The sequence below is a fragment of the Puma concolor genome, chromosome A1 (assembly GCF_028749965.1).
Source record: "Puma concolor isolate L17-30 chromosome A1, mPumCon1.1.hap2, whole genome shotgun sequence".
Lineage (NCBI taxonomy): Eukaryota > Metazoa > Chordata > Mammalia > Carnivora > Felidae > Puma > Puma concolor.
In genome coordinates, this window is record NC_141667.1 from 12,742,716 (window position 1) to 12,765,853 (window position 23,138).

General features: G+C 42.9%; 1 protein-coding gene across 2 annotated transcripts in view; it reads left to right on the plus strand.

Moving 5' to 3' along the window:
• Positions 1-23,138, plus strand: part of FBXL7 (F-box and leucine rich repeat protein 7) — a 395,240-nt gene that overhangs the window by 53,381 nt on the left and 318,721 nt on the right. The window contains exon 1 of one of the 2 annotated variants that reach the window (XM_025924703.2): positions 4,677-5,286. The exons of the other annotated variant lie outside the window; for it this stretch is intronic. Coding sequence (XP_025780488.1) covers positions 5,229-5,286 — 58 coding nt within the window. The 5' untranslated portion in view covers positions 4,677-5,228. Of the gene's footprint in view, positions 1-4,676; positions 5,287-23,138 lie in introns of those variants that run through there. 2 annotated transcript variants of the gene reach the window in all.

Consider the following 23,138-nt stretch of genomic DNA (forward strand, 5'->3'; position numbering starts at 1 on the left):
TATGAGGTCAATAATATCTGTGTGTGTGTGTGTGTGTGTGTGTGTGTGTGTGTGCAGACACACGGTATATTTAGTGCACCTCACTAGATTATCTCAAAGAAAATTCTAAAAGTGAATGGCAGTGTTCATAAGATTTATTAAATGCATAAATAATAAATAGATGTCTACTCTCAACATCAGAACCAGAAATGCAAAATGAATGAGAAGAATACCTGAAGTACAGTTTAGTAAAGGAAAACATATCTTGTTTGCCATTTCAGTTGACTGGTGAACCACCATGTCACTTTCTTCCTCTCTCCTCTTAGTTTATTTTGTTATTTTGTTTTCCTTTTAAGTGATCTGTATGCCCGGCTTGCACTTACAACCCGGAGATCAAGATTTGCATACTCTACCAGTGGAGCCTGGCGGGCACCCTTTCTCTCCTCCTACTTTGAATGGGGTCCAAGATCCAGGATTCCAAATGGCTTTCAGAAAGGTTCTGACACTAAACCCACAGAAATCCGCTTAGTGAGAGTGTTATGGATAAAATGCAACTCGGTGCGCAATATGCCTGAAATACATTCAGATGTCGCAAGGTTTGTTCTTCTGGCTCCCGTAGTGATGATGCACAGCACTGATATTAAAAAGCCTGGTAACGCTTATGTGGCCTTCATAAAAAAAGAAAACATTTTAAGTCTTTCAAAACATAAGAAAAATGCTATGATGTATGTGTGTGTGGCTTCTTTTTGAAATAAAGATACAACTTTGGAAAAGCAAATGAAACCAAGCATTTATAGATGTTTCCAATATGCTGCTATTAAAATCACGTAATAAAAATAGTAGGTTTTCCTATTTTAGGGAGAAAAAAAAGGCCTATGATCTTTTCCATTAAAGTGAATGGCAGTTGGCTGCATTTTCCTGTCTTTCTGATATGATTTTTCCGTGCCATAAAAATATGATTAGCTTGTGCTTAAGAAAAGTTTGTCAAGTTTCCATGACGGAAATGTTTATTGAAGCCTAGACTGTTTCTAACATGACACCACGTTTTTACTGTAAAAATGTGAAGCTGGGTAAAGGTAATATTCAAATGGAAGAAAACCTTCATCTTCATTCAGGGAAACTAGCTTATGGTTTGGTTATAACACTGTAAAAGGAGAAATGGCCGAGACATGGTCATGTGTCTGTATGCCATATTGTATTAGTCAGCGTTTCTCAAGAGAAACAGAACCAGTAGGGTGTGTATATGTGTGTATTGTATATAGCTGTGTGTATATATAGATATTGGCTTCTACAATTATGGAGGCTGGCGAGTCCCAAGATCTGTAGTTGGGAAGCTGGAGGAGGGCAGTGGTGGGGTTCCAGTGAATACTGGCAGCCTCAAGACTATGTAAGAGCCAGTGTTTCAGTTCAAGTCCAGAGTCAACCAAGAATGGAATCCCAGCCCAAGGAGTCAGGCAGGTGGAGTTTTCTCTCTTACTTGCTAGCCTTTTTGTTCTATTCTGGCCTTCAACTGATTGGATGAGGCCCACCCGCCTTAGAGAGGGTATCTGCTTTATTTAGTCTACCAGTTCAGATGGTAATCTCACCCAAAACACGCTCACTCTCACATCCAGAATAATGTTTGACCAAGTATCTGGGCACCCTGGGATTCAGTCAGACTGACACGTAAAATTAAGCAGTACGCATGCCAAAAAAGATGTTGTTTTTAAAGGATAGGAAGAAGAAAAACATGGAAGACAGGAGAATGAGACGTTTACAGCAGTCTGTCCTGGAAAATTCACATCTCTTCTGTTTCTTGTATTGAAAATAGATTGAAGATGATGTAAAATGCTTCAGGATGTAGATGTTTTTATGTTGTAGTGCGAGTGTGGGGTCCAAGTTTACTATTGTATCGAAACAGAGTTGGATGGGTTTGAGACTTACATTGAGCAGGTTTCCAAGAACCTGTGCTCTGGTATGTTTTTTTTTTTTTTTTTTTTTTTTTTAAAAAAACTTGAGCATAAATAGTAAAAAGGAACAAGTAACATTTCAATTATAAGTGCAGTTGGCAAAGGGGCATTGGCTTCTTTTGTTTTATTTAGGCAAGCCAGCTTAGGAATACCAAACAATAGTTGAGTAATTTTCCCCAAGGATGTCTGTAAACCATTTAATTCAATGTGGTGAACTCAACACACTGAGCTGCACTGAGCGAGGTGTGGCTATAAGGGACGTGACTCAGAGCAAACACTCGGGGAGAGGAAGGACCTTGGCTTTGTAAACGGGAACGTGAATTTTGGGACCAAGATGCTAGTTCCACCCCCACTAATGTTACATTTTGTACAAGAAGCAAGTTTTTGAGAAACCCGTTTTATCGCAAAGGAATAGATATTTCAAGCATTTGAAAAAGCAGAGGACTACTTTTTCTGCAGTCTCTGGAAGAGAATCAAATAGGATAGGTTCCTTGGCACCGGTGTTGTGACATGCACTGTCCAACGTTGTATGTCCTGCCTTTCGTGACCTACCTGTAGTGACTTAACCTTTCTCCCGGAAACGTGTAAATGACTTTTGAGATACATGTTGTATTTATACGTGTAGAAAGGTTGTCAGAGAAGGTTGGTTGCAGAACCATTTTTTTCTCCCCAGGTAGGCATTAAGGCAGACAGGCTCCTTCCAGTGGGGCTGCTGAGAGAACAGTCATTTTGATCCAAATGATGTGTATTTATCCGCTTCATACCGTACTGCCGCACCCACGACGGTTTTGAACCTGTAGAGCTGTGAGGGCGTCAGCGTGCTCTCTTTCTCTCTCTATTTTTTTTTTAACATTTTTTAAATTTATTTTGGCAGGGGAGAGGCAGAAAAAGAGGGGGACGGAGAGTCCAAAGTGGGCTCCAAAGGGGGCTCGAACTCACTAACCGCGAGATTATGACCTGAGCTAAAGTTGGACACTTAACTAAGTGAACCACCCAGGCGTCCCTCCAAATAATATCTTTTAAGTAGAAAAGTAGAAACCTTCAGCGGGTTCCATGCTGACAGCAGAGAGGGGCTTGAACTCACCAACTGTAAGACTGACCTGAGCCAAAGCTGGACGCTTAACCAACTGAGCCACCCAGGCACCCCAGAGGCATCAGCACTCTTCATTTTAATCACGCCAGCAGATCCTGAACATTACTTTTCAGGCTTTTTTTTTTTTAAACCTGGTTTCTTTCTTCTCTCTCTCTCTCTCTTTTTTTAAATAAAGACTTTATGTTTTAGAGCAATTTCAGGTTCACAGAAAATAGAGCGAAAGGTACAGAGATTTTCCAAATATCACCTGACCCACATATGCACAGGCTGCCCCATCAACATGGCCACCAGAGTGGGACATTGATTGTAATTGATGAACCTGCACTGACACATCGTTCTCACCCAGAGGCCATCGCTTACATTAGGAGCCGCATAGGTGCTGGACATCCAGTGAGTTCGGACAAATACAGAATGACAGGTATCCACATTTGTGGTGCCATACAGAGTAATTTCACTTCCCTAAACATCTCCTGTGCTCCGCCTTTTCATCCTTGCCTGTCTCGAAATTAGGGGACTTTTTTTTCTTGTGGATAATTGATGACTGCCATACTCTGAGATCTCTCTTTAGTTCATGCATTTTATTCATAGAGAAAAAAGGGTTCTTTTTGCTTATGAACTATGAGGTAGAATATTAAACACTTTGAAATTTAATGTTCCGCTCTGTAATTTGGAAGAAAAAAAGAACGCCTGTGTTTGTTTGTTTGTTTGCTTGCTTGTTTTGTATTGCTGAAGCGTATGAACTTAGTAGAAATCCATACAAGCATAGAACTGGATTGGAAAGAAAGTTAGTGGGTACCGAAGTAAATCCTTCCACCTTATGTACCAGCCAACAGAGGCCAGGAAAAATTGGGTGGTTTGCTCAAATATAAATGAAATAAGTCTAAAAATATCTCCTCGTCTGTAGGAGAAAAAAGTCCCCAAAGTTTACTTTCCTTCCCAGCAAAACTATATTAGTTGAATTGAATTAATTAGAAAATGCGAGTCTGCTTTGCAGATGAACTTCAGTGACTGTGACTTGGGGATCTAGACAGTCTATACTGAGAGCCCCGTTCCCTTTCCTGAACACTGCCTCTGTCTTGTCATTAGAATTGTGCTATTCTGCTCAATTCGGAGTGTGCAGATCCAAGAGAAAAGGACGTGGCCAGCATCTGTGGCTGACCAGCCCTGCTCAAGGCCACGGGCTGTCCACTTCTCACTCCAGGCTGGCCCCGTGCACTTGCTGGCTTTCAGAAAACTACCTTCCAGTGTCAGGTTGGAGGGTGTGTGTTTTCTGCAGCTCTGTGCACCCCTCAGCAGAGACTTGGGAGACTGTTTGCCCCTCATCTGACTATAACTGTGTGGGCTGGTTCCTTTTGAGCTTCTGGGTTATAGCTGTGCTTTAATTTTTGTGAAATGAAACTTTAAAATGTTATTGTTTTAGCAGCTAAACATCTGTTTTCCACAGGCGAATTCAAATCCCAAAATGGAACTGGAGTCATAAAACCTAACCAACAGTTTGACTGCCATTTAAATCAATGGTGCCTTTTTTCCCCAAAATAATGTCTTTAAAAAAATTTTTTTAGCATCTATTCATTTTTGAGAGACAGAGAGCGAGAGGGAGAGGGGCAGAGAGAGCAAGGGAGACACAGAGAGAGAAAGGGAGACACAGACTCGGAGCTGTCGGCACAGAGTCAGACGGGGGGCTCGAACTCACGAACCGTGAGATTATGACCTGAGCTAAAGTTGGGCGCTTAACTGACTGAACCACCCAGGCGTCCCTCCAAATAATGTCTTTTAACTAGAAGAGTAGAAACTGAGAATGCCCTAGTTTGGGTGTTCATTCTTTAGAATTATACTAGTGACAATAGAAGTGACTTTGGGAACCTTCCAAGACCTCTAAACCTTGACCTATTCCATAGTCATTGGCAAATGAACAGGCGTAGGACGCCAGGAGATTAAAGTGTCTGCTTTAACATGGGGAGGTGGAAATAGGGCTAGAGACAGCAATTGGAATCCAGTGGCCTTTATTCTCCACAAATATGTAGATCGTTTATAACAGTAAAATGATTCGATCGGGGTATAGACAGACGTTTCCAGAGGATGTATTTTCCATCACTGTTTAGGTACATTATGTGACGTGGTTGAGCAGACGACATTTGGACGAAATTTGTGTGAATGGAATCACGCTGGAGATGACCTAAAGGAGAAGAGTATTCTGAGCGTTTTGGATGAGATGTCCCCTGCCACTTGCCATATGGTTTAGCAGGTGCCCTCAGATGCCAACAGGTCAGGTGAATGCGTAGATCATCTGGAATGGGCCGGTTTAGATGGTAGAGAATTCATTGGTGCTCAAATGCTCTGCCTCCTACCCTGTTACTAGCACATGGAATTAGCCCAGAACTGTTTTAGTTTCCAGATTTCAATTTTTCAAGGGTTCTAGAAATTTGTAGTTTCATATGATATATCCAACTTTTATTTTATAAATGGCTGTGACTCACCAGTTTGTTATTTGGGGTATCAGGGCTTCTGGGTCCATCCACATGTTTTTAACATTACTATTGGAGTCATTTGGGGGTACGAATTTCACCTTTCTGACGCTTCATTTATGCTTTTTCTTTAATTTTTTTTTTTAAACTTTTGAAGGAGAGAGAGAGAGAGACAGAGCATGAGTGGGGGAGGAGCAGAGAGAGAGAGGGAGACACAGAATCCGAAGCAGGCTCCAGGCTCTGAGCTGTCCGCCCAGAGCCCGTCGCGGGGCTCGAACCACGAACCGTGAGATCATGACCTGAGCCGAAGTTGGACGCTCAGCCGACTGACTCACCCTCTTTTGTGCTTTTTGCAGCTGAAGTAATAATGCTTGCTTTAGAAAGTAATGGAGATAAAACCAGAGAGAGGAAAGGGAAGCATTTTGTAATTGTGGCGTTCTTTAGAGGCTTTAAGTGTCGTGTGGAGGGACACAACATGCTACGTTGTGGAGTAGCTTCCACAGAGCCATCTGTACTGGCCCCAGCTCGTGCCAGCTGCTTCCCAGCTATACTGCACCAGCTAAAAGATGAACTGGGGAAGAGTGGGCAGGCACCAGCCTGGTTCAATATGCACTCCGAAAGCAAATGCCCGAAATCTCCTTTCTTCTTTCATGCCCAAGGCAAAGGAGTGTGAGCCCCATGCCCCCTGATGCACCCTGAAAATACTCCTTATCCTTTTTTTAAAACCCCTTTTCGGGGCGCCTGGGTGGCGCAGTCGGTTAAGCGTCCGACTTCAGCCAGGTCACGATCTCGCGGTCCGTGAGTTCGACCCCCGCGTCGGGCTCTGGGCTGATGGCTCGGAGCCTGGAGCCTGTTTCCGATTCTGTGTCTCCCTCTCTCTCTGCCCCTCCCCCATTCATGCTCTGTCTCTCTCTGTCCCAAAAATAAATAAAAAACGTTGAAAAAAAAAAATTAAAACCCCTTTTCTACCTTTAAGGCCGTCTCTTACGACTTAATGGTTTATAGTAACTCATTTAGCCACGTAAACATAGTTTTCCTTGTTAGGGAGGGATCAGGAGGTGATGCAGAGAATATGCCTCACCCTGGGTCCTGGAAAAGCCTTTCCAGGTCCAAAATTCATTAGCAAAAATAACCATTTCCCATTCTCTTGCTTGTGTCTCACAGTACCTGTTATTTCACTTATTTGTTTATAGCAGGTGTTTGTCTTCTTTAATACACCGTGGAATCTTTGAAGGGAGACCGCCCAAATGTCATCTCTATTTATTTATTTATGTTTATTCATTTTTGAGAGAGAGAGAGAGAGAGAGCGCAAGCAAAGGAGAAACAGAGAGAGAGGGAGACACAGAATCCGAAGCAGGCTCCAGGCTCTGAGCCGTCGGCACAGAGCCCGACGTGGGACTCGAACCCACAAACTGAGATCATGACCTGAGCGGAAATCGGACGCTTAACCGACTGAGCCACCCGGGTGCCCGTTAACTCTTTTTAACTCTAAGGCCCAGTGAGCATTGCAACAGCTCAATGTTTGCTCCGTCGTACTGAAGAACTCTGAGCTGTTATGTCTTTGAGTCTCTGGAGAAAGTACAGTGTTTACAAAAGGACGCGCGTTCTCATTTTCTCGAAGTAGAGAGGCAGCAAGCAGTAGGGGGTGACGAAGAATGCTACTGCAGAAAGTTTTAAGGAAGGCTTCTCCATCTTGCCAATGAGATGGTCAAGCCAGCTCAGAAAAAGAAAAAAGCTTTTACCCTATTTATCAAAAGTCACCGTCGTTTTCGTTTGCTTGGTAGAAAGAGGGAAGAGGTCTTGGCAGAAGAGGGAATCCAATGACAGGCATCCCTCCTCACTGCAAGGGAAGGCAGTATTACTGTTGCACTCTGGAATTTTCTTTGTTTCTCCCAGAAAGCAGATGGTCTGATGCAGGCAGTGTCTCTTGCCAACGTAAATTAGATGGTCTGTTTTGTCAGGAGCTGTCCTGTCCACCTCACTGGTGCCCTGCTTCGGCGGGTCAACACTGATGAATAAAGTCAGTGTGCCTCCCATCCCTGGAGACCATGGATATAAGTCTGTCCGGTCCGATTGATAGTTTACTGTGTGTCTTTGATTTACAGCATCATATATGTAGATAAGCATTAACCAAATTTGTACCATTTCTTCCAACTTCCCACCAAAGGAGAATAATATAGGTGGGAACTTTTGAGTCCTATGGGTACATCATAAAGTTGATATGTTAGAATTCAGTGCTACCCTTGCATTTGATATCTTGCAGAGACAGAATGAAGCCCATAATTTCTTTACTTCTAGGAAACTCTTTAAGACTTCGGAGTGCAATTTGCTTTCCCAGAAATCGGTTGGTAGCTTTTTATTGTGTATACCTGTCCTTATTATTATTTCAAAAATATTGCAAATATTTGGCAACTCCTGTAGGTGCGATAACTCTATAACATGCATCTTTTGAAACTCAGAAACATTTTATGAATACATAAACTGTGTCATGTCCAGAATGGTTTATTATATAACAGCTTTGCCTTAAAAAATAAACTTTAATGCCTTCCCTGTAAAAGTGCAAAGGGATAAAATATGGCTTAACAACAGAAGTACTTACAGAGCAGGAACTTACCACGTTCCATAAAATAATTCAGGTTCAAACTAATATTTGCAGCGCAAGAGAAGGGTGTTTTTTGGGGTGAAATAAATTCAAATCTTAGCAGCCTTTGGATATGTACTTTATTATTTTATGACGAAAAGTATTCTGAATTGGTAGACATAATGTGTTAATATTTCTGGACTAGTGAAATTAGGTTAAGACTAAAAATAAACTATGCAGGGTAGAAGCAGTCCACGAACTTCATTACTCGTGCATGCACTGAACGTTCCTCTATGAAGAAAGTTTTGTTTGCCCCGAGGTAGCGTTTCCCTGCATGTGGGTGTTTCATATTTAATGCTGCAGGGGATGAGAGTTGGTCTTACCGTGGGAGTACTTGTAAGCCTGCACTAATTATTGTGCTGGGGCTTGACTGGAATGTGCTGGTAGCAGCCAACTTTAGGTCATTTGCTTTAAATAAAAGAATAGTGTGTTTTGGTGTGGGGATTGGAACGGTGCAAACTAAAGCAAAGAAAACCACGTACAAATGAAATCAGTCAATCAGGATCAGTGTAGTTAGTAACCTAATAGTTCGTATTTCTTCGTCATCCAGACCCGAGAGCTTTGTAATCATCTTTGAGTCTACTCCTTCTTGTTACATTTAGCATCTCTAAATCGGAAGAACTCTTGAATCCATTCTCTCTCTCCAGCACACTCTCTCCTACGTATTTTTTGGTTCTTCCCAGCCCCGTGTTGGGATGATTTAGGGGTTATGTTGGTGGGGGCACAAGTGTGAAGCAAATGCTTTCATCAAATGTAAGTCAACCAAACGTAGAGTTGTATCCAAATCAAGTTGCTGTTAGAAACCGCTGGTAAGGCAGGGAGATCAGGGAAGGATGCCTGGAGGAAGTCATGACTTTACTGGGAACTGAGGGGTGGCCAAGGAGTTGAATAGTCCAAACAGGGATACCAAGCTCTTGGCAGATGGAACCGTGCATCCAGTGGCCCTGTGGCGGGAGCAAGAGTGGCAAACGCGTAGGGCTAAACAAAGGCTTTTGTGGCTGGTTGGAGATGTAGTCAGGCCTTCTGAGGAAGTTTTTAAATATTGTAAGACCAGGGGCACCTGGGTGGCTCCATCGGTTGAGCCACCCAGTTCTTGATTTGGGCTCAGGTCAGGATCTTGCGGTTCGTGGGATTGAGGCCCCTTGTGGAGCCTGCTTGTGATTCTCCCTCTCCCTCTTCCTCTCTCTGTCCCTACCCCACTCACACTCTTTCTCTCTCTCTCAAAATAAATAAATAAACATTAAAAAAAAAAAAAGATCCATAGGAAGCCATGAAAGAATTTTGAGTAAAGTGGTGACATGGTTAGTTTTGGAATTTGAACTGGTGACTTGGTGGCAGGGAGACAAGAGTGAATTTGGGTCAGTGAGCGGAAACTTTTATGGAAACAGTCAAACAAGGAAGATGGCGTCTTGGGCTAAGGAGGTGCTGACGGAGGGGGAGAGAGCAGGAGGAATCTAAGAGACATACACAAGGTAGAATCCATAGGACCTGGTGGTAGACCAGGTATGGGGGTGAAAGAGACAGTGTTAAGAATGACATGCAAATCTCTGACCTGTGTAACTGGATGGGATGTGGTACCATTTCCAGAGGAAAAAAAAGCATAAAGAGCCCTAGGCTTTGTAAGGAATATGATGAGTTCAATTTTGGACATGGTGAGTTTGAGGTTACTTCAGTGTGTCCAAGGGGAATGGATGTTAAACAGGCAGTTAGGGTTAACAGTCGGAGTGGGGGGTGAGGTCTGGGTGGAGAATTTCCAAACGCGTATGCAGATAACTGACTAAACAGACATGACATCACCTAGGGAAAACGAATCAGGGTAACAAGACCGCAGGGTCCAGCCCTGACCCTTGAGGGAATCTAGTGTGCCCTGGGTGAGGCCGAAGGGGAGTCCGCCAAGGGGAGTTTCTGTGGGAATGAAGGGAAGCCAGGGCTTTCATTTGGGCTTATTGCCTTAGACGTGACACTCAACTTCACGCCTTTGCCTCTTCCCTTGGACCCTCTATTATTAGAGTTCTAGGAAGGTTAAGTTTTTGAAGTATAGTTTTCCTCTTTTCTCAGAAATAGAGATTCTCCATGTTCTCCAAAGTTTAACACCCTCCAGGGTCTGGTTTTCACCCACTCTATTTTCTTTTACTGCCCTTCTCAGACCTTGTAAATGGAGGGAACTGAACCACTTGTTTTTATGTTTAGCTGTTAAATGCCCTTGATTTTCTATCATGGCGACTCTTCTCTTGCAGCTTCTTCAACTAGAAATGCCATCTCCACCCACCTTAATGGTCTAGCTCAAAGGTGTTTAAGAACTGCCCAAAAGTTTAGATGCTTATGTAATTGGCCTGGGTGTAAGCCCAGCCATTGGTAATTTGGCAAAGCTCCTCCAGGTGATTTGAACGTATAGCCAGGTTTGAGAATTAGTCTGTATGTCTTAGACTTCAGTGGGTCCCTAAACTCCTGAAAATGGCAGGATCTGGTTCTCTTTTATCTTTGTATCTCAGGCCTTGAATCATGGTAGGTGCCCAGTGCCTATTTATTGAATGAATTGACAGTTTATCCTGTAAAAAATCTGAGGCATTTTGTAAATCGTTCTTCCGGTATTTCTTGGATCTTTTAGCGTCTTGATCATTTTTGATGACCATTAAATATGTTCCCCTCCTTTCCTTTCTGTTGGTTTCTTTTTTTTCCTTTTTCTTTAAAAAAAATTTTTTTAATGTTTATTTTTGAGAGAGAGACAGACAGAGTGTGAGTGGGGGAGGGGCAGAGAGAGAGGGAGACACAGAATCCGAAGCAGGCTCCAGGCTCTGAGCCGTCAGCACAGAGCCCGACGCGGGGCTCGAACTCACAGACCGCGAGATCGTGACCTGAGCTGAAGTCGGATGCTTAACCGACTGAGCCACCCAGGCGCCCCTAGATCTTTTAAAAAAATGTTTATTTATTTTGAGAGAGAGAGAGAGAGAGAGAGAGAGAATATCCAAGAGAGAGGGAGGGAGGAGAGAGAGAGGGGGAGAGAGAGAATCCCAAGTAGGCTCCATGCTGTCCACGCAGAGCCTGATGTGGGGCTCGATCTCACGAACCATGAGATCATGACCGAGCTGAAATCAAGAGTCAGATGCTTAACCAGCTGAACCACCCAGGTGCCCCTGGAATAGTAGTTCTCAATGGGGACAGTTTGGCTCCCCAGGTGACATTTGACTCTCTGGAGACATTTTTCGTTGCCACAAATCGGAGGGAGTGCTACTGGCACGCAGTTGGTAGAAGCCAAGGAGGCTGTTAAACATCCAACAGTGCACGGGACAGCCTCTCTAAACAAAGAGTTATCTGGCTTCAATCAAAATGATAGTAGCACCAGGATTGAGCAACCCTGGATTAGCAACAGTGGCTCTAAAAAAAAAAAAAATCACATGTTGAGTTTCTCTCAACCTGAGTTACGGAGTATTCCAGGCTTGCCTCTAACTTATTCTGACGTACAGATGTGTCTTCATCTAAACTTGCCTCCCTTTGTGTACTTCTTTATGTGCTTTTATCATTCGTGTGTGTTGCTTTGCCTTTTTCTTGAGGTACGAAACAAACCTAGAGTTTGATTCCTGGGTGATCCACACAAGGGGATTGAGAATCCCACGAAGTATGGTTATCCGCTGGTGTTTTCTTGGTTCTTTTCAGTTATACTAGCTTTCTGTTATCAGTGAGCAGAAAAGACACATCCTTTTGTGTTAGAGGCACAAATGCTGGCCTAATTATTTTAGATTAAATGTTCTCTCCGGAGTAAAACTTAGTGATTCATCACATATATAACACCCAGTGCTCATCTGGCTTCGTGTTTTAAGTCTGTGGCAATAAGGGAGTATTGCTTTACTTTAAAATACAGTTTTTGGGGCACCTGGGTGGCTCAGTTGGTTGAGTGTCTGACTCTCGATTTCAACTCAGGTCGTGATCTTGCGGTTCGTGCCTTGGAGCCCTGTGTTGGGCTCTGCACTGAGAGCTTGAAGTCTGCCTGGGATTCTCTCTCTCCCTCTCTCTCTGCTTTTCTCTCTCTCTCTCTCTCTCTCTCTCTCTCTCTCTCTCTCAAAATAAGAAAATAAACTTTACAAATAAAATAAAATAAAATAAAATTAAATTAAATTAAATTAAATTAAATTAAATTAAAAAATAAAATAAAATAAAATAAAATATAGGTTTTGTTTCCTTGTCCTTAGTATTTGGGCTGCTTAGCAGAACATTTCATTTCCTGTGAACAATGGCTGGTAATCCTGGCCATCCTTTTCTTGTACCTTATACTTCAATTATTTTCAAGCTGGCATGCAATAATATAAGTTGAATGAAAGGTGGTTAAGTGTTTGTTGACATCTATTGGGAAATATGGTGTCATCTCTAGTTTATCTATCTATCTATCTATCTATCTATCTATCTATCATCTATCTATTTATTTGGTTCTGTTTTCGCATACGCAATATGCCTGTCTCATTGCACACCTGTCTAGGGAGCAAAGAGCCACAGTTTTCTACAAAAGCACCACAAGAGACCTATAAACCTAGAGCCAAATTATTGGCAACTCTCTTCCCCGGTCTGCAACAATGCATTCTCCCTTTCCTGCTTTGGTCTGCCCTGTAATGTTTTTGTGTTTGATTTATATTTTTAAATGGGGACTGGGCTTAGTGATTCATTGAATAATGTCAAAAATAACGTTTGTCAGAAGCCTTCTTACTATCGCATCTTTTTAAGGCATAAACTGGGTTGATAGCCCACCACTTTCATGGCAATGGGAAAGACGATGACTTCTGAGTCGTAAACAGTTAGAGTTTCGGAGCCGGCTGATAACATTTAAGTAGTTAGACTTTATAAACGCTCAAGAGGCTATATCTTTGGAATTAAGAATAATATTTATGTTGTCAGTGCTTGGTATGTGGCAAAATTCACCAGGCAAAGAGACTGGTGATGCAGAGCTCTTGCTTAACTTGACAGCTGGTATGGATCACTGACATTTCAGACACCTTTAAAAAGATTGATTTTTTTTTTTTTTTTGTCCTTAATAACTCATTGGAACCATAGCGTTCAGAGGAGGTGGTTGACTACTTGGGATCTGGGCTGTCAGTGTGAAAAATCATTCCCAAGTGTGTGTACATATTGGTACAGAATCATCATGATCTTTTTGACACCCTGATTATCTGTTTGTCTCTCTCTGTTTTGTCTTACTTTGTAGCTGTTCTAAGAGCATACCCAACGCAGCGGTGTGAATGTAGCAAACATTAAGCCATTAAAAAAATAGCAAAAGTTTCATTGAATAAACAGTATCAGTATTTTTCGCCATAAAGGCTTTATTAAACATAAAGATCCAAAGTTACGAGATGTTATGTAAAATATTTTGAGAAGCAGCCTTGTTGACAGGGCCTCCCAAGAGACTTGCTTCATTTTAATCTGCCCACCGTGAAACTCCTCCTGACAAGCGTGACCCATGCGTTCATTCTTATAGTCCAGCGACCAGGCTCGTCTCATCCCCAGACCCTCTCGCTTAACATGGTTTCCGATGACATCATCTCTCTTGGTATTTATTGTCCACATCACAGTATTTGGGTTCTTCAGAAGACTGTCTTCCATTGTCCTCCGTGGAATGTGTCTGGGAGCTTCCTGTGGGCATTACTTACTTCCTACAAAAGTCCGGTACTGTGGAGAATGTCTGTTGGATACCTGACAAAAAGTCATTGGTTCTCCCATTAGCTTTGCATCTTCATTGAGTAAGCCTTCTGAAAGAGATAGGTTCTGGGCAATGTCATCATTTTCAAGTAAATTTAAAGTGGTTTCTAGTTTTTGGTTTTGCCCTGATTCCTCTATTGAAACATTATTATTAATATATAAAACGTGTGTGTGTGTGTGTGTGTGTGTGTGTGTGTGTGTGTGTGTGTGTATTTTTCGACTGAAAGATGTGGTAGTTTAAGGGCTCTGTGGTCTAAATGCACCCTTGTTTCCAGATTTGTGTTTTAAATTTGTTAAGAACAAAGAAGATTCAGGTCTGGCTACATATTTTACAAATACAATCTGTGTATTTGTCAGCCACCAAAAGGAACCCTGCCTTAGGGCTTTAATTTGTGATCATGTGTAGTCCAAACCCTGTACGTTATAAAAATAATTATAGGCTGATTATAGGTGATTATAGGTGATGTCCATATTTCCTCGCTGTAATGATACCCTCATAATCTTGTTTGTTTTGAAGAAACTGTTGCATATTACGGATTTACATGGAGCTGTTTTTCTGAAGCACCTGTGGTTTTTCTCCTTTGGATTCTGATTCCTTGTTTATGGGACGTGTGGTCATGGATGTAATTCAGAAACACAGGCTATGCAGGTGTTTCCCTTGGCTGATAGAAATGCTGTAGTTCTTCCGGAGAAATACAAATGTTAACTGGCCATCACCCATAACATAAAACGCTTCTTTATTATACTGGGAAAGTGCCTAGAGCTATTCTTGTGAGAATAGAAAAATTTCTGGAACTTTCTGCCAAAAAAAAAAAAAAAAAGAAAGAGAGAGAAATCCTTACATAAAACAGAGGAGAGGAGAACAGCATATGGGTTATGTTTTGAAATAACTAATGAATTTCTTAAGACAAGACACAACAATGCATTGAAAAAAATCCCCTTTGGGCAGTAATTAGGATGTGGTTCCCAGTAGGCAGAGACTTGATCTCAAAGAAAAACAGTGTTGTTACTAACATGATACCAAATATCAAAAGGCCATCAGTGAGTTTGACTGGTGAGCCTTTTGGGTGGTTTTGTGTAAGCCCAGTGGATTTGGAACTTCTGTGTCTTAGGCAAAGCCTAAACAATCTAACTCAGATCTATGGCCTCAGATGTAGTTCTGGAAAGTCTGAAGTACACTAAGTGCATCACCAAATATTTTTAGCATTGGACTCCTCATGAGACTGTCACGCTCCCCCCATAGTGCTACGAGAGATCCAAAGTACTTTCATAGTTTAAGCAGCAAATAGTACAATCACCATGGGTTTAAAAGAAAAATGGATACATTTCCAATCTAGTATGGAGCAAACATAGGTGTACTAATTCTACAAAACAAGTATGTTCAGCTTCTCTTGTTCTGTTCCATTCCCCTCTATGAAATGTTAAAAAAAAGTGGGGGGGGGGTGCCTGGGTGGCTCAGTCATTAAACGTCCAACTCTTGATTTCGGCCTGGGTCGTGATCTCACGGTTTGTGAATTCAAGCCCCGCGCTGGGCTCTGTGCTGGCAGTGCAGAGCCTGCTTGAGATTTTCTCTCTGTCTCTCTCTCTCTCTCTCTCTCTCTGCCCCTCCTGTGCACTCTCTATCTCCCTCAATAAATAAAAACTTTAAAAAAATGTAAAAACATTTGGTCATTAAACTAACTTGACATGGAATGTTTCAGAATTGGCTAAATGTTTATATATGCTCTTGTCATGCATAACATAGAACATATTGATGAAAAGTGCGGTTTTTTTTTTTAGCTGTTGTAGGCATTCCCAATTTCCAAGTGAGTCTACATGTTTGTCATGAAACAGATACATGTAGATAGATATTCAGCTGTTGCCAAAGAGTCCATTGCTTTTTGGTAGACATCAATGGATTGGATTGCTGAAACTGAATGGTGTTGTGTTCTTAGGCATTTTTCTCTTTTCAGATTCCTGGATCTTAATGTCTTTAGGCTTTTAGGTTTCTATCTGCATGTGGGAGGCGGACAGTATAAGAGACAAAAGCAGTGATGTTCCTAACCCTTCGTGAAAACAGATAGGAAGAGGTTTTATACCTCGTTACTTATGTGTAACCACATTGAAGTTAAGATTTGCTTCCCCAGGCAGTATCTGGCCATAAGCAGTGTGGGAAGTAGCTCTGTTCAGGGGAATTTGAATATATTACTGTTGGGATCTGTGAATAATTGGCATCTTAGAGGGACGTAGGACCCCAGGATGCTGCGTCTCCCACAGGCCATAATTTGTCCATTAGTATGTGGCTTTAGAATATAACCTATAACTCCTTATCCAGAAAAATACCATGTCTGAAGGGAAATAATGAAAGTTATAAAACACAGATGCTTTCTTAAGCTCGACAAAATTGCTTTACAAAAGTGCAAGAAATCATCTTTCAGAATAAAGCGATTCTCATCTCTTTATTATTATATCACAGTGCGTTCTGGTCCTTGTTGCTGTGTAACAAATCACCTTAGAAGTTAGTGGCTTAAAACAACAGCCATCATATTATTCACTCTCTCAGTTTTTGTGGTCAGAAGTTTGGAAAGGCCTAGGTGGAGTGGTTCTGGGGCCAAGCAGTGGCTGGAGCTGGAGCACCGAGGCTGGAGCACTTCCGCCTGGGGCTCGCCTCTCTTTCTCTCTGTCTCTGTCTCTCTGTCTCTACAGGGTCTCAAGGCCTCTCCTTTGATCTCTTCATATGGACTAGTTTGGGCTTCCTCACAAAATGGCGGTCTCAGGGAAGTCCATCTCTTTATATGGCTGAAAAAGTTTTCAAGAATGGTTTTATTCCACTCTTACAATAAAGCATACAAGGTAGAAGCAGTGTTACCTTTATGACTCAGTCTTAGAACTCATGTGGTATCACTTCCTACCTGGATTCAAGAGGGGGGGGAATCAGACTCCATCTCCTGATGAGGGCATGGCCGTTCTCAAGGGCATGTGGGATAGGAGATAATGTATGGTAATATGTGGTCATCTTTGGAAAAATACTGTCTACCACACCTGGCCTCACATTTACTTAAAAGAAAGAGTTTTTGTTTGCAAAACTCTTCCTGGATAAGCAAACTGAGAAGCCCTTCTTTTACAGTCATTGAACAAGGCTTGAAATATTTAACTGCTTTCTTTTGTCACAGGAAAGGCCATGCCTACCTGGGGGGAAATACTGAAGGAAATGTGAAATAAACCTCTGGGTCAGGGAGGGTTGGAGGTGCTAGAACAGGAAAGGGAGGGGATGATCCTGAAGAATCTCGCGAACTGCACCTGCTGAGTATGTCTTGAGGCTCCTGGCTGCTCATGGTGTATCTCAGTTATCTCGGTGAGCAGTCATGGGCCTGGAGAAGGTCTTAGCAACACTTAGGGATGCAGCAGGGCATTTTAATGCATGTCTAGGACGATTAAGGGCAGACAGGAGGTTGGAATCCTGCAATGGTCCTGCTTTAAGCTGGCAAGGTGACCCAGTAAAGGCATCTTTCTAGATCCGACATTATGAGTTATGTCAACCACTGATGGTTGAACAGTTCCGGCATCCAGGGACAGATGCCACTAGGTGATGGGTGGAGCCTGCTTGCTTCCTTACGTACAACCAAGCGCACACTTCTGTGGACTGTATATTTGAAAAGTCTTCAACAATCTTCTGAGAGTCTGGTTCGATTGGTTGATCAATGTAACTGATGCTACTGATTATAATATCAGGCATATCAAGTGTCACTAAAGGGGCCTCAGCAGTTCTCCTACTGGCACATTCGCTAGCTGTTCTTTATTATGTAATTCTTCTAAACTAACTTATTTCAAATTAACCTTTTACGGTAAGCTCGAGGCTACATGAGGGACCGGATTGATAGAGGCATGGCAGGTCTCCAGGGCATGTGGACTAGGAGATAACTCATGGCGCCCACCCACTGTCTACCCCCCCACCGGCCCCCATCTTCTCACCCCCTCCACCCTAAGGCTGTGCCCTAGTGAGTGCCGCTCACACGGTGGACCCATGTTGAAGTTGGTGGACCCACCACTGCTTCTCTTTGCTGTGTTCAGGGTGCTGCTGCATTCAGAGAAGACCGCCTCTAGGGCTTGGGAGGAACCATAGGAATGGGGGTAAAAATGTAGCAACTTTTTTTTTAAGTTTATTTATTTATTTTGGGGGAGAGAGAGAGTGTGTGCGCACAAGTGGGGGAGGGGCAGAGAGAGAGAAGGAGAGAGAGGATCCCAGGCCGTTTCTGTGCTGTCAGCATGGAACCCGATGTGGCGCTCGAATCCACAAACCTGTGAGATCATGACCTGAGCTGAAATCAAGAGTCAGACATTTAACCGACTGAGCCTAACCAACCAAGCCTGACCAACTGAGCCACACAGGCACCCCAAAGGTAGCAACTTTTGTCAGCTTTATGCAACCTTCTCTTCTGGCTGTGGACACTTCTCCCAGAGGGAGAACACTCAGGCCCACTCAAAAAGCTATCCCTTTGTAGCTGGAAGACTCAGAATTTGGTCTTATGGAGTCTTTTTTGTTGGTCTGTCTGTCCGTCTTCCTCCTTCCTTCCCATCGTGTGCTTGTGTGAGCACTTGTGAATGTGGTGCCTTTGTGGATGAGTTTATGGGGTTGGGAGTGCGGGGTGAGGTGGGAAAGCAAGCTCGTTCCTGTCAGATACCCAGCCCTCTCCAAGAAACCCAAATCCCACAGTCCAGGCCTAATCCCTCCGAACACGGGCTTGCTCTCACCTCACTCCTTAACCCTACCATATATTCCAGACAGATGAAAGGTTGGAATGTGTAAAAATGAACATTGAGGAGCTACTAGAAGAACGTAAACATAGTTTTTTCTACTCTGGGTTAGAGAAATCTAATTTCATGGTAGTAGGATATACTGAAAGCACATACGGAATGATGAACAAATTTGATCTTCTGAGTTCTTCTGTGTCGGAGGTGAAGAAAGGGACATCTCCTACACGTTCATACAAAGATAGCTACGTGGGCATCACGGCATACAAGTGAAATTGTGCTACACGCACTGTTGTGTAATCTCCGCTCGCTCAACGGTGTCATAGACAACCTTCCATGCCTGTAAACGCATCACCCTTTAATGTAGGTATAATCTTCCTTTGACTATAAGTGGAAGTTCATTTAGTCAGTTCCATATTGTCCTCACCTTTTCTTTCATATAAATGATTAGGTGGGAGCACCTGGGTGGCGCAGTCGGTGAAGCCTTCAACTTCGGCTCAGGTCATGATCTCGTGGTTTGTGGGTTCGAGCCCCATGTCAGGCTCTGTGCTGACAGCTCAGAGCCTGGAGCCTGCCTTGGAATCTGACTCTCTCTCTGCCCCTCTCCCATTTGCACACATACTCTCTCTCTCAAATATAAATAAACATTAAAAAAATTAAAAAAAATATATAAGTGATGAGGTGAACAAACAGCCCGAGGTATTGAAACTTTCAAACTTGCGCAGTTTCTTTGGTTAAATTCTGAGCAGTCTTGTTGGGTCAAAAAGACTGTGCTCGTTTTAAATTTTCACACGTCCCACTGTACGGGGTTGGTGAGTCTTTTCAAATCTTGTATAATGTCAGTAATGTGCACATGCAAAATAACCCCCTATTTTGATTTTGATTTTCATTTGTATTATTAGGGAACGCTTCACATGCTCACTGACCACTTCTCTGTTGCTTTGAGAAATAATAGCCTAAACCTTGCCAGGACTTGTTTTGATGTTGGGGTTTTATTCTCTAGTATTATGTTACAGTTGTCCTTTGTTCATCCTATGTGTTATTAATATTTTCTGCATAGTTTTGAGCCATCAACTTGCCATAGGGGAGTTTTTGGGTGATTTTATTTTTTTCTCACCCCCTCCCCTTTTTTTTGCTACATCTAAGTCTTACTGTATTATTAGGTCACATTTATCCATCATTTCTGATGCGATTTCAGAATCACAGTATGATTCTAGTATGATCACGCAGATTTCCCTAATCCAGAGTAGAAAACTTTTATGCGTATGTTTTAGCACCCATTCAGTTTTTCAGTGTGTGCATTTTGATGATTTATTTACCTGATACATATTTTTGGGTAAGGAGTGAGGTCAGATGTAGCCTGATATACATATATTTTTTCTAAACTGCTGACCGGTTGTCCCAAAATACTAATTGGAGCATCTGTCTTCGTTTCCATTGATTTGAAAATGCCACTCTTATGATAGATTACATTTTCAGGCAACCTGAGTTTTATTTTTAAACTCTTGAGGATTTCTCGTTGCTTTTGGGACAAAGATCTCTGTTCTGAACGTGCCTGGTGAGTCTTGTGTGGTCATTCTTCTGCTACACCTTGCTGCTGCCTTCCACGTGCCCCACTACATGAGCCGTGTTTAGCTCTTCAACCCTCACTCCTTCCTGCCTAGGGCCTTTGCACAGGCTGTCTCCCCTGCCTGACACTTTCTGTACCCAGATTCCTGTTTGGCCTGAAGTTTACCTCTTAACTTTCAAAGGAAGCCTTCTTTGGTTTTTTGGTCTCAGGTTGGGTTTGTTCTTGTTTTAATTACACTTTCTTTTTTTTTTTTTTTGGCATATCCTTTTTTTTTTTTTCAACGTTCATCCATTTTTGGGACAGAGAGACAGAGCATGAACGGGGGAGGGGCAGAGAGAGAGGGAGACACAGAATCGGAAACAGGCTCCAGGCTCCGAGCCATCAGCCCAGAGCCCGACGCGGGGCTCGAACTCACGGACCGCGAGATCGTGACCTGGCTGAAGTCGGACGCTTAACCGACTGCGCCACCCAGGCGCCCCTTAATTACACTTTCAAGGAGCCACATTCATGTCCTTTAGAGTAGTTAGTTATAAACTATACATTTAAGGGTGTGATAATTTGATTAGCACCTCCTTCCTTCGCAGGCGGGAAACTTCCCCTTGTCAGGGACTCTGCCTGATATTGTTTATTATCGTATCCCCATCACTAGCCGCATGGTTGCATTTCGTAGAGGTTTCTTGGTTGCTGAATGAGTAAATGAATGGATGGATGGACATCCTTTTTACTATTCTTGCTTGGGATTTAGATATTATTCCCTGAGTATTTATATAAGACCTAATGAGAGGTGCTTGTTTACCCCAGTTTCTCTCTGGGATATCTCTGAAGAAGAGAGTGGTGGTCAGGTTTGTCTGGGTCCTGAATCTCCGTTGATTTTTCAAGCCTGAGTCAGATGCAGGTAATTCCTGCTCTGTTTCTGCCTTTCGAACCGGATGTAATAGTGAGGTTTCGTGGGGTTCCTGATGCTCCAGGATCGGCTACACGTGGGGATCACCAGCAGAACCTCATCTAGTCTGCCTGGTACTTGTACTTACCCTGGCCTTGAGGCTCTTGGTCTTGGTCCTCATCCGTGGATCCCATGGCAGATTTACTAGTTGCCGATGCTGAACCTTATCTTGAAGTGGTGAACTTCCCGGTCTCTTGGTTTCCTGGTGGGAAAGGGCCGGGAGGAAGAATGGTCATCTACCTCCTAACAGGAGTCTCCCATTATCCAGAAACAAAACTGTGATATTCCAAAACCGTTAGATTGGAAGCTCCAGAGGGAAAAGCGGGCCCCTGGGAGCATGATTAATGCCTCTGAGAAAAATAGTGATTTTCAAAGAAGTGATGGGGGGCCTGGTGGCGCAGTCCGTTGAGCATTTGACTCTTGATGTCAGCCCGGGTCATGATCCCAGGGTTATGTGATTGAGCCCCATGTCGGGCTCTGCGCTGAGCATGGGCCTGCTTGGGATTCTTTCTCTCTCTCCCTCTGCCCTTCCCCCACTCCCTCTCTTTCTCAGATTAAAAAAAATAATAAAAAAAAAGAGACAGTCTCATTTGCCGGCACTCCTATGCTATTGTACCAGTTGGTTTCGGGGAGTCATGAATACCCATTGGAATCCCTCTCAGCTACTCTGCTGTAGCACACTAAAACCCCTGGGTGCGTTGCTTTAAAATATTCCATGATTTAAAATTAATTGATCAAATTATAATTCCTTCCCCCTCCCCTTAAAATGTGTATCTGTGTTCATTAGTGAGGTTGAGGAGGGGAGGGGTTGCCATATGTGAAAGTTGATAGCCTCAGCCATATACCAGAAGGAAGGGACACATTTGTCATGTGCATTGGCTACAAGAGAAGACTGAAAGGTGTCCTGAGACCAGACTGTGAACCTGTTTGTACCTCATGGTTACTCACAGATTTTGCTTGTAGAGGGAGGAGGATGAGACAAATCGAATGAGTGATATTCATGAGAAGATCTGGAAATGCTGAAAAGTGAGGTGCCTGGGTGGCTCAGTCAGTTGAGCATCCAACTCTTGATTTTGGCTCAGGTCATGATCTCCGGGTCATGAGATCAAGCCCCATGTCGGGCTCCAAGACAGGCATGGAGCCTACTTGGGATTCCGTCTCTCTCTCTCTCTCTCTCTCTCTTCTGTGTGCTTGCATGTGCACACTCTCTCTTTCAAAAAAATATAAGAAAAAGAAAAATAAGAACAGAAAAATGCTGAAAAGTAAGAGTGGCCCATGCTACTGTTATTTCCTGCAGTGTTTGAGAGCAAAGAGAATAAAATGTTCAAAATTAAAAATTAAATGTCAAAAAATATCATCGTCGTTAGCAAACTTACTTTATTATAAATGTGGTCGTATACATTCAGTTGTTAACCTTGTTCTGCCTTTGGGGTGTCATTAGTGGAGAAGACCAAGGATGGCCTAAAATATGTTGAGAGGAGGGGCGCCTGGGTGGCGCAGTCGGTTAAGCGTCCGACTTCAGCCAGGTCACGATCTCGCGGTCCGTGAGTTCGAGCCCCGCGTCGGGCTCTGGGCTGATGGCTCAGAGCCTGGAGCCTGTTTCCGATTCTGTGTCTCCCTCTCTCTCTGCCCCTCCCCCGTTCATGCTCTGTCTCTCTCTGTCCCAAAAATAAATAAACGTTGAAAAAAAAAAATTTAAAAAAAAAAATAAATAAAATATGTTGAGAGGAAAAGGGAAAATCTACACTCATTTTTCTCACATGGAAGCCTCAGATACTACCAACTATAATGCCATCAAGTTGCCTAAACTGTGCCTGATAAATCCTGATGAGTTGTTAAAACTGATCTCGGTTTATGCCGGAGTCGTATCACGTCAGCTATTTCTTGTCAGACTCATTGGCATGCGTTACGCATGAGCATGTATCTTATTAAATCGAAATCAAATTCTGGTTCAAGGCTGGTCTCGCAAATGTGATCTTTTTAATTGTGAAATGCCAATGAATGGCTGTTCCTGGAGGGAGCTTCCCTTTGGCTTCTTTGAAAGCAGATGATGTAAAAAGGATGAAGTTAGGAATCGAGAAAATA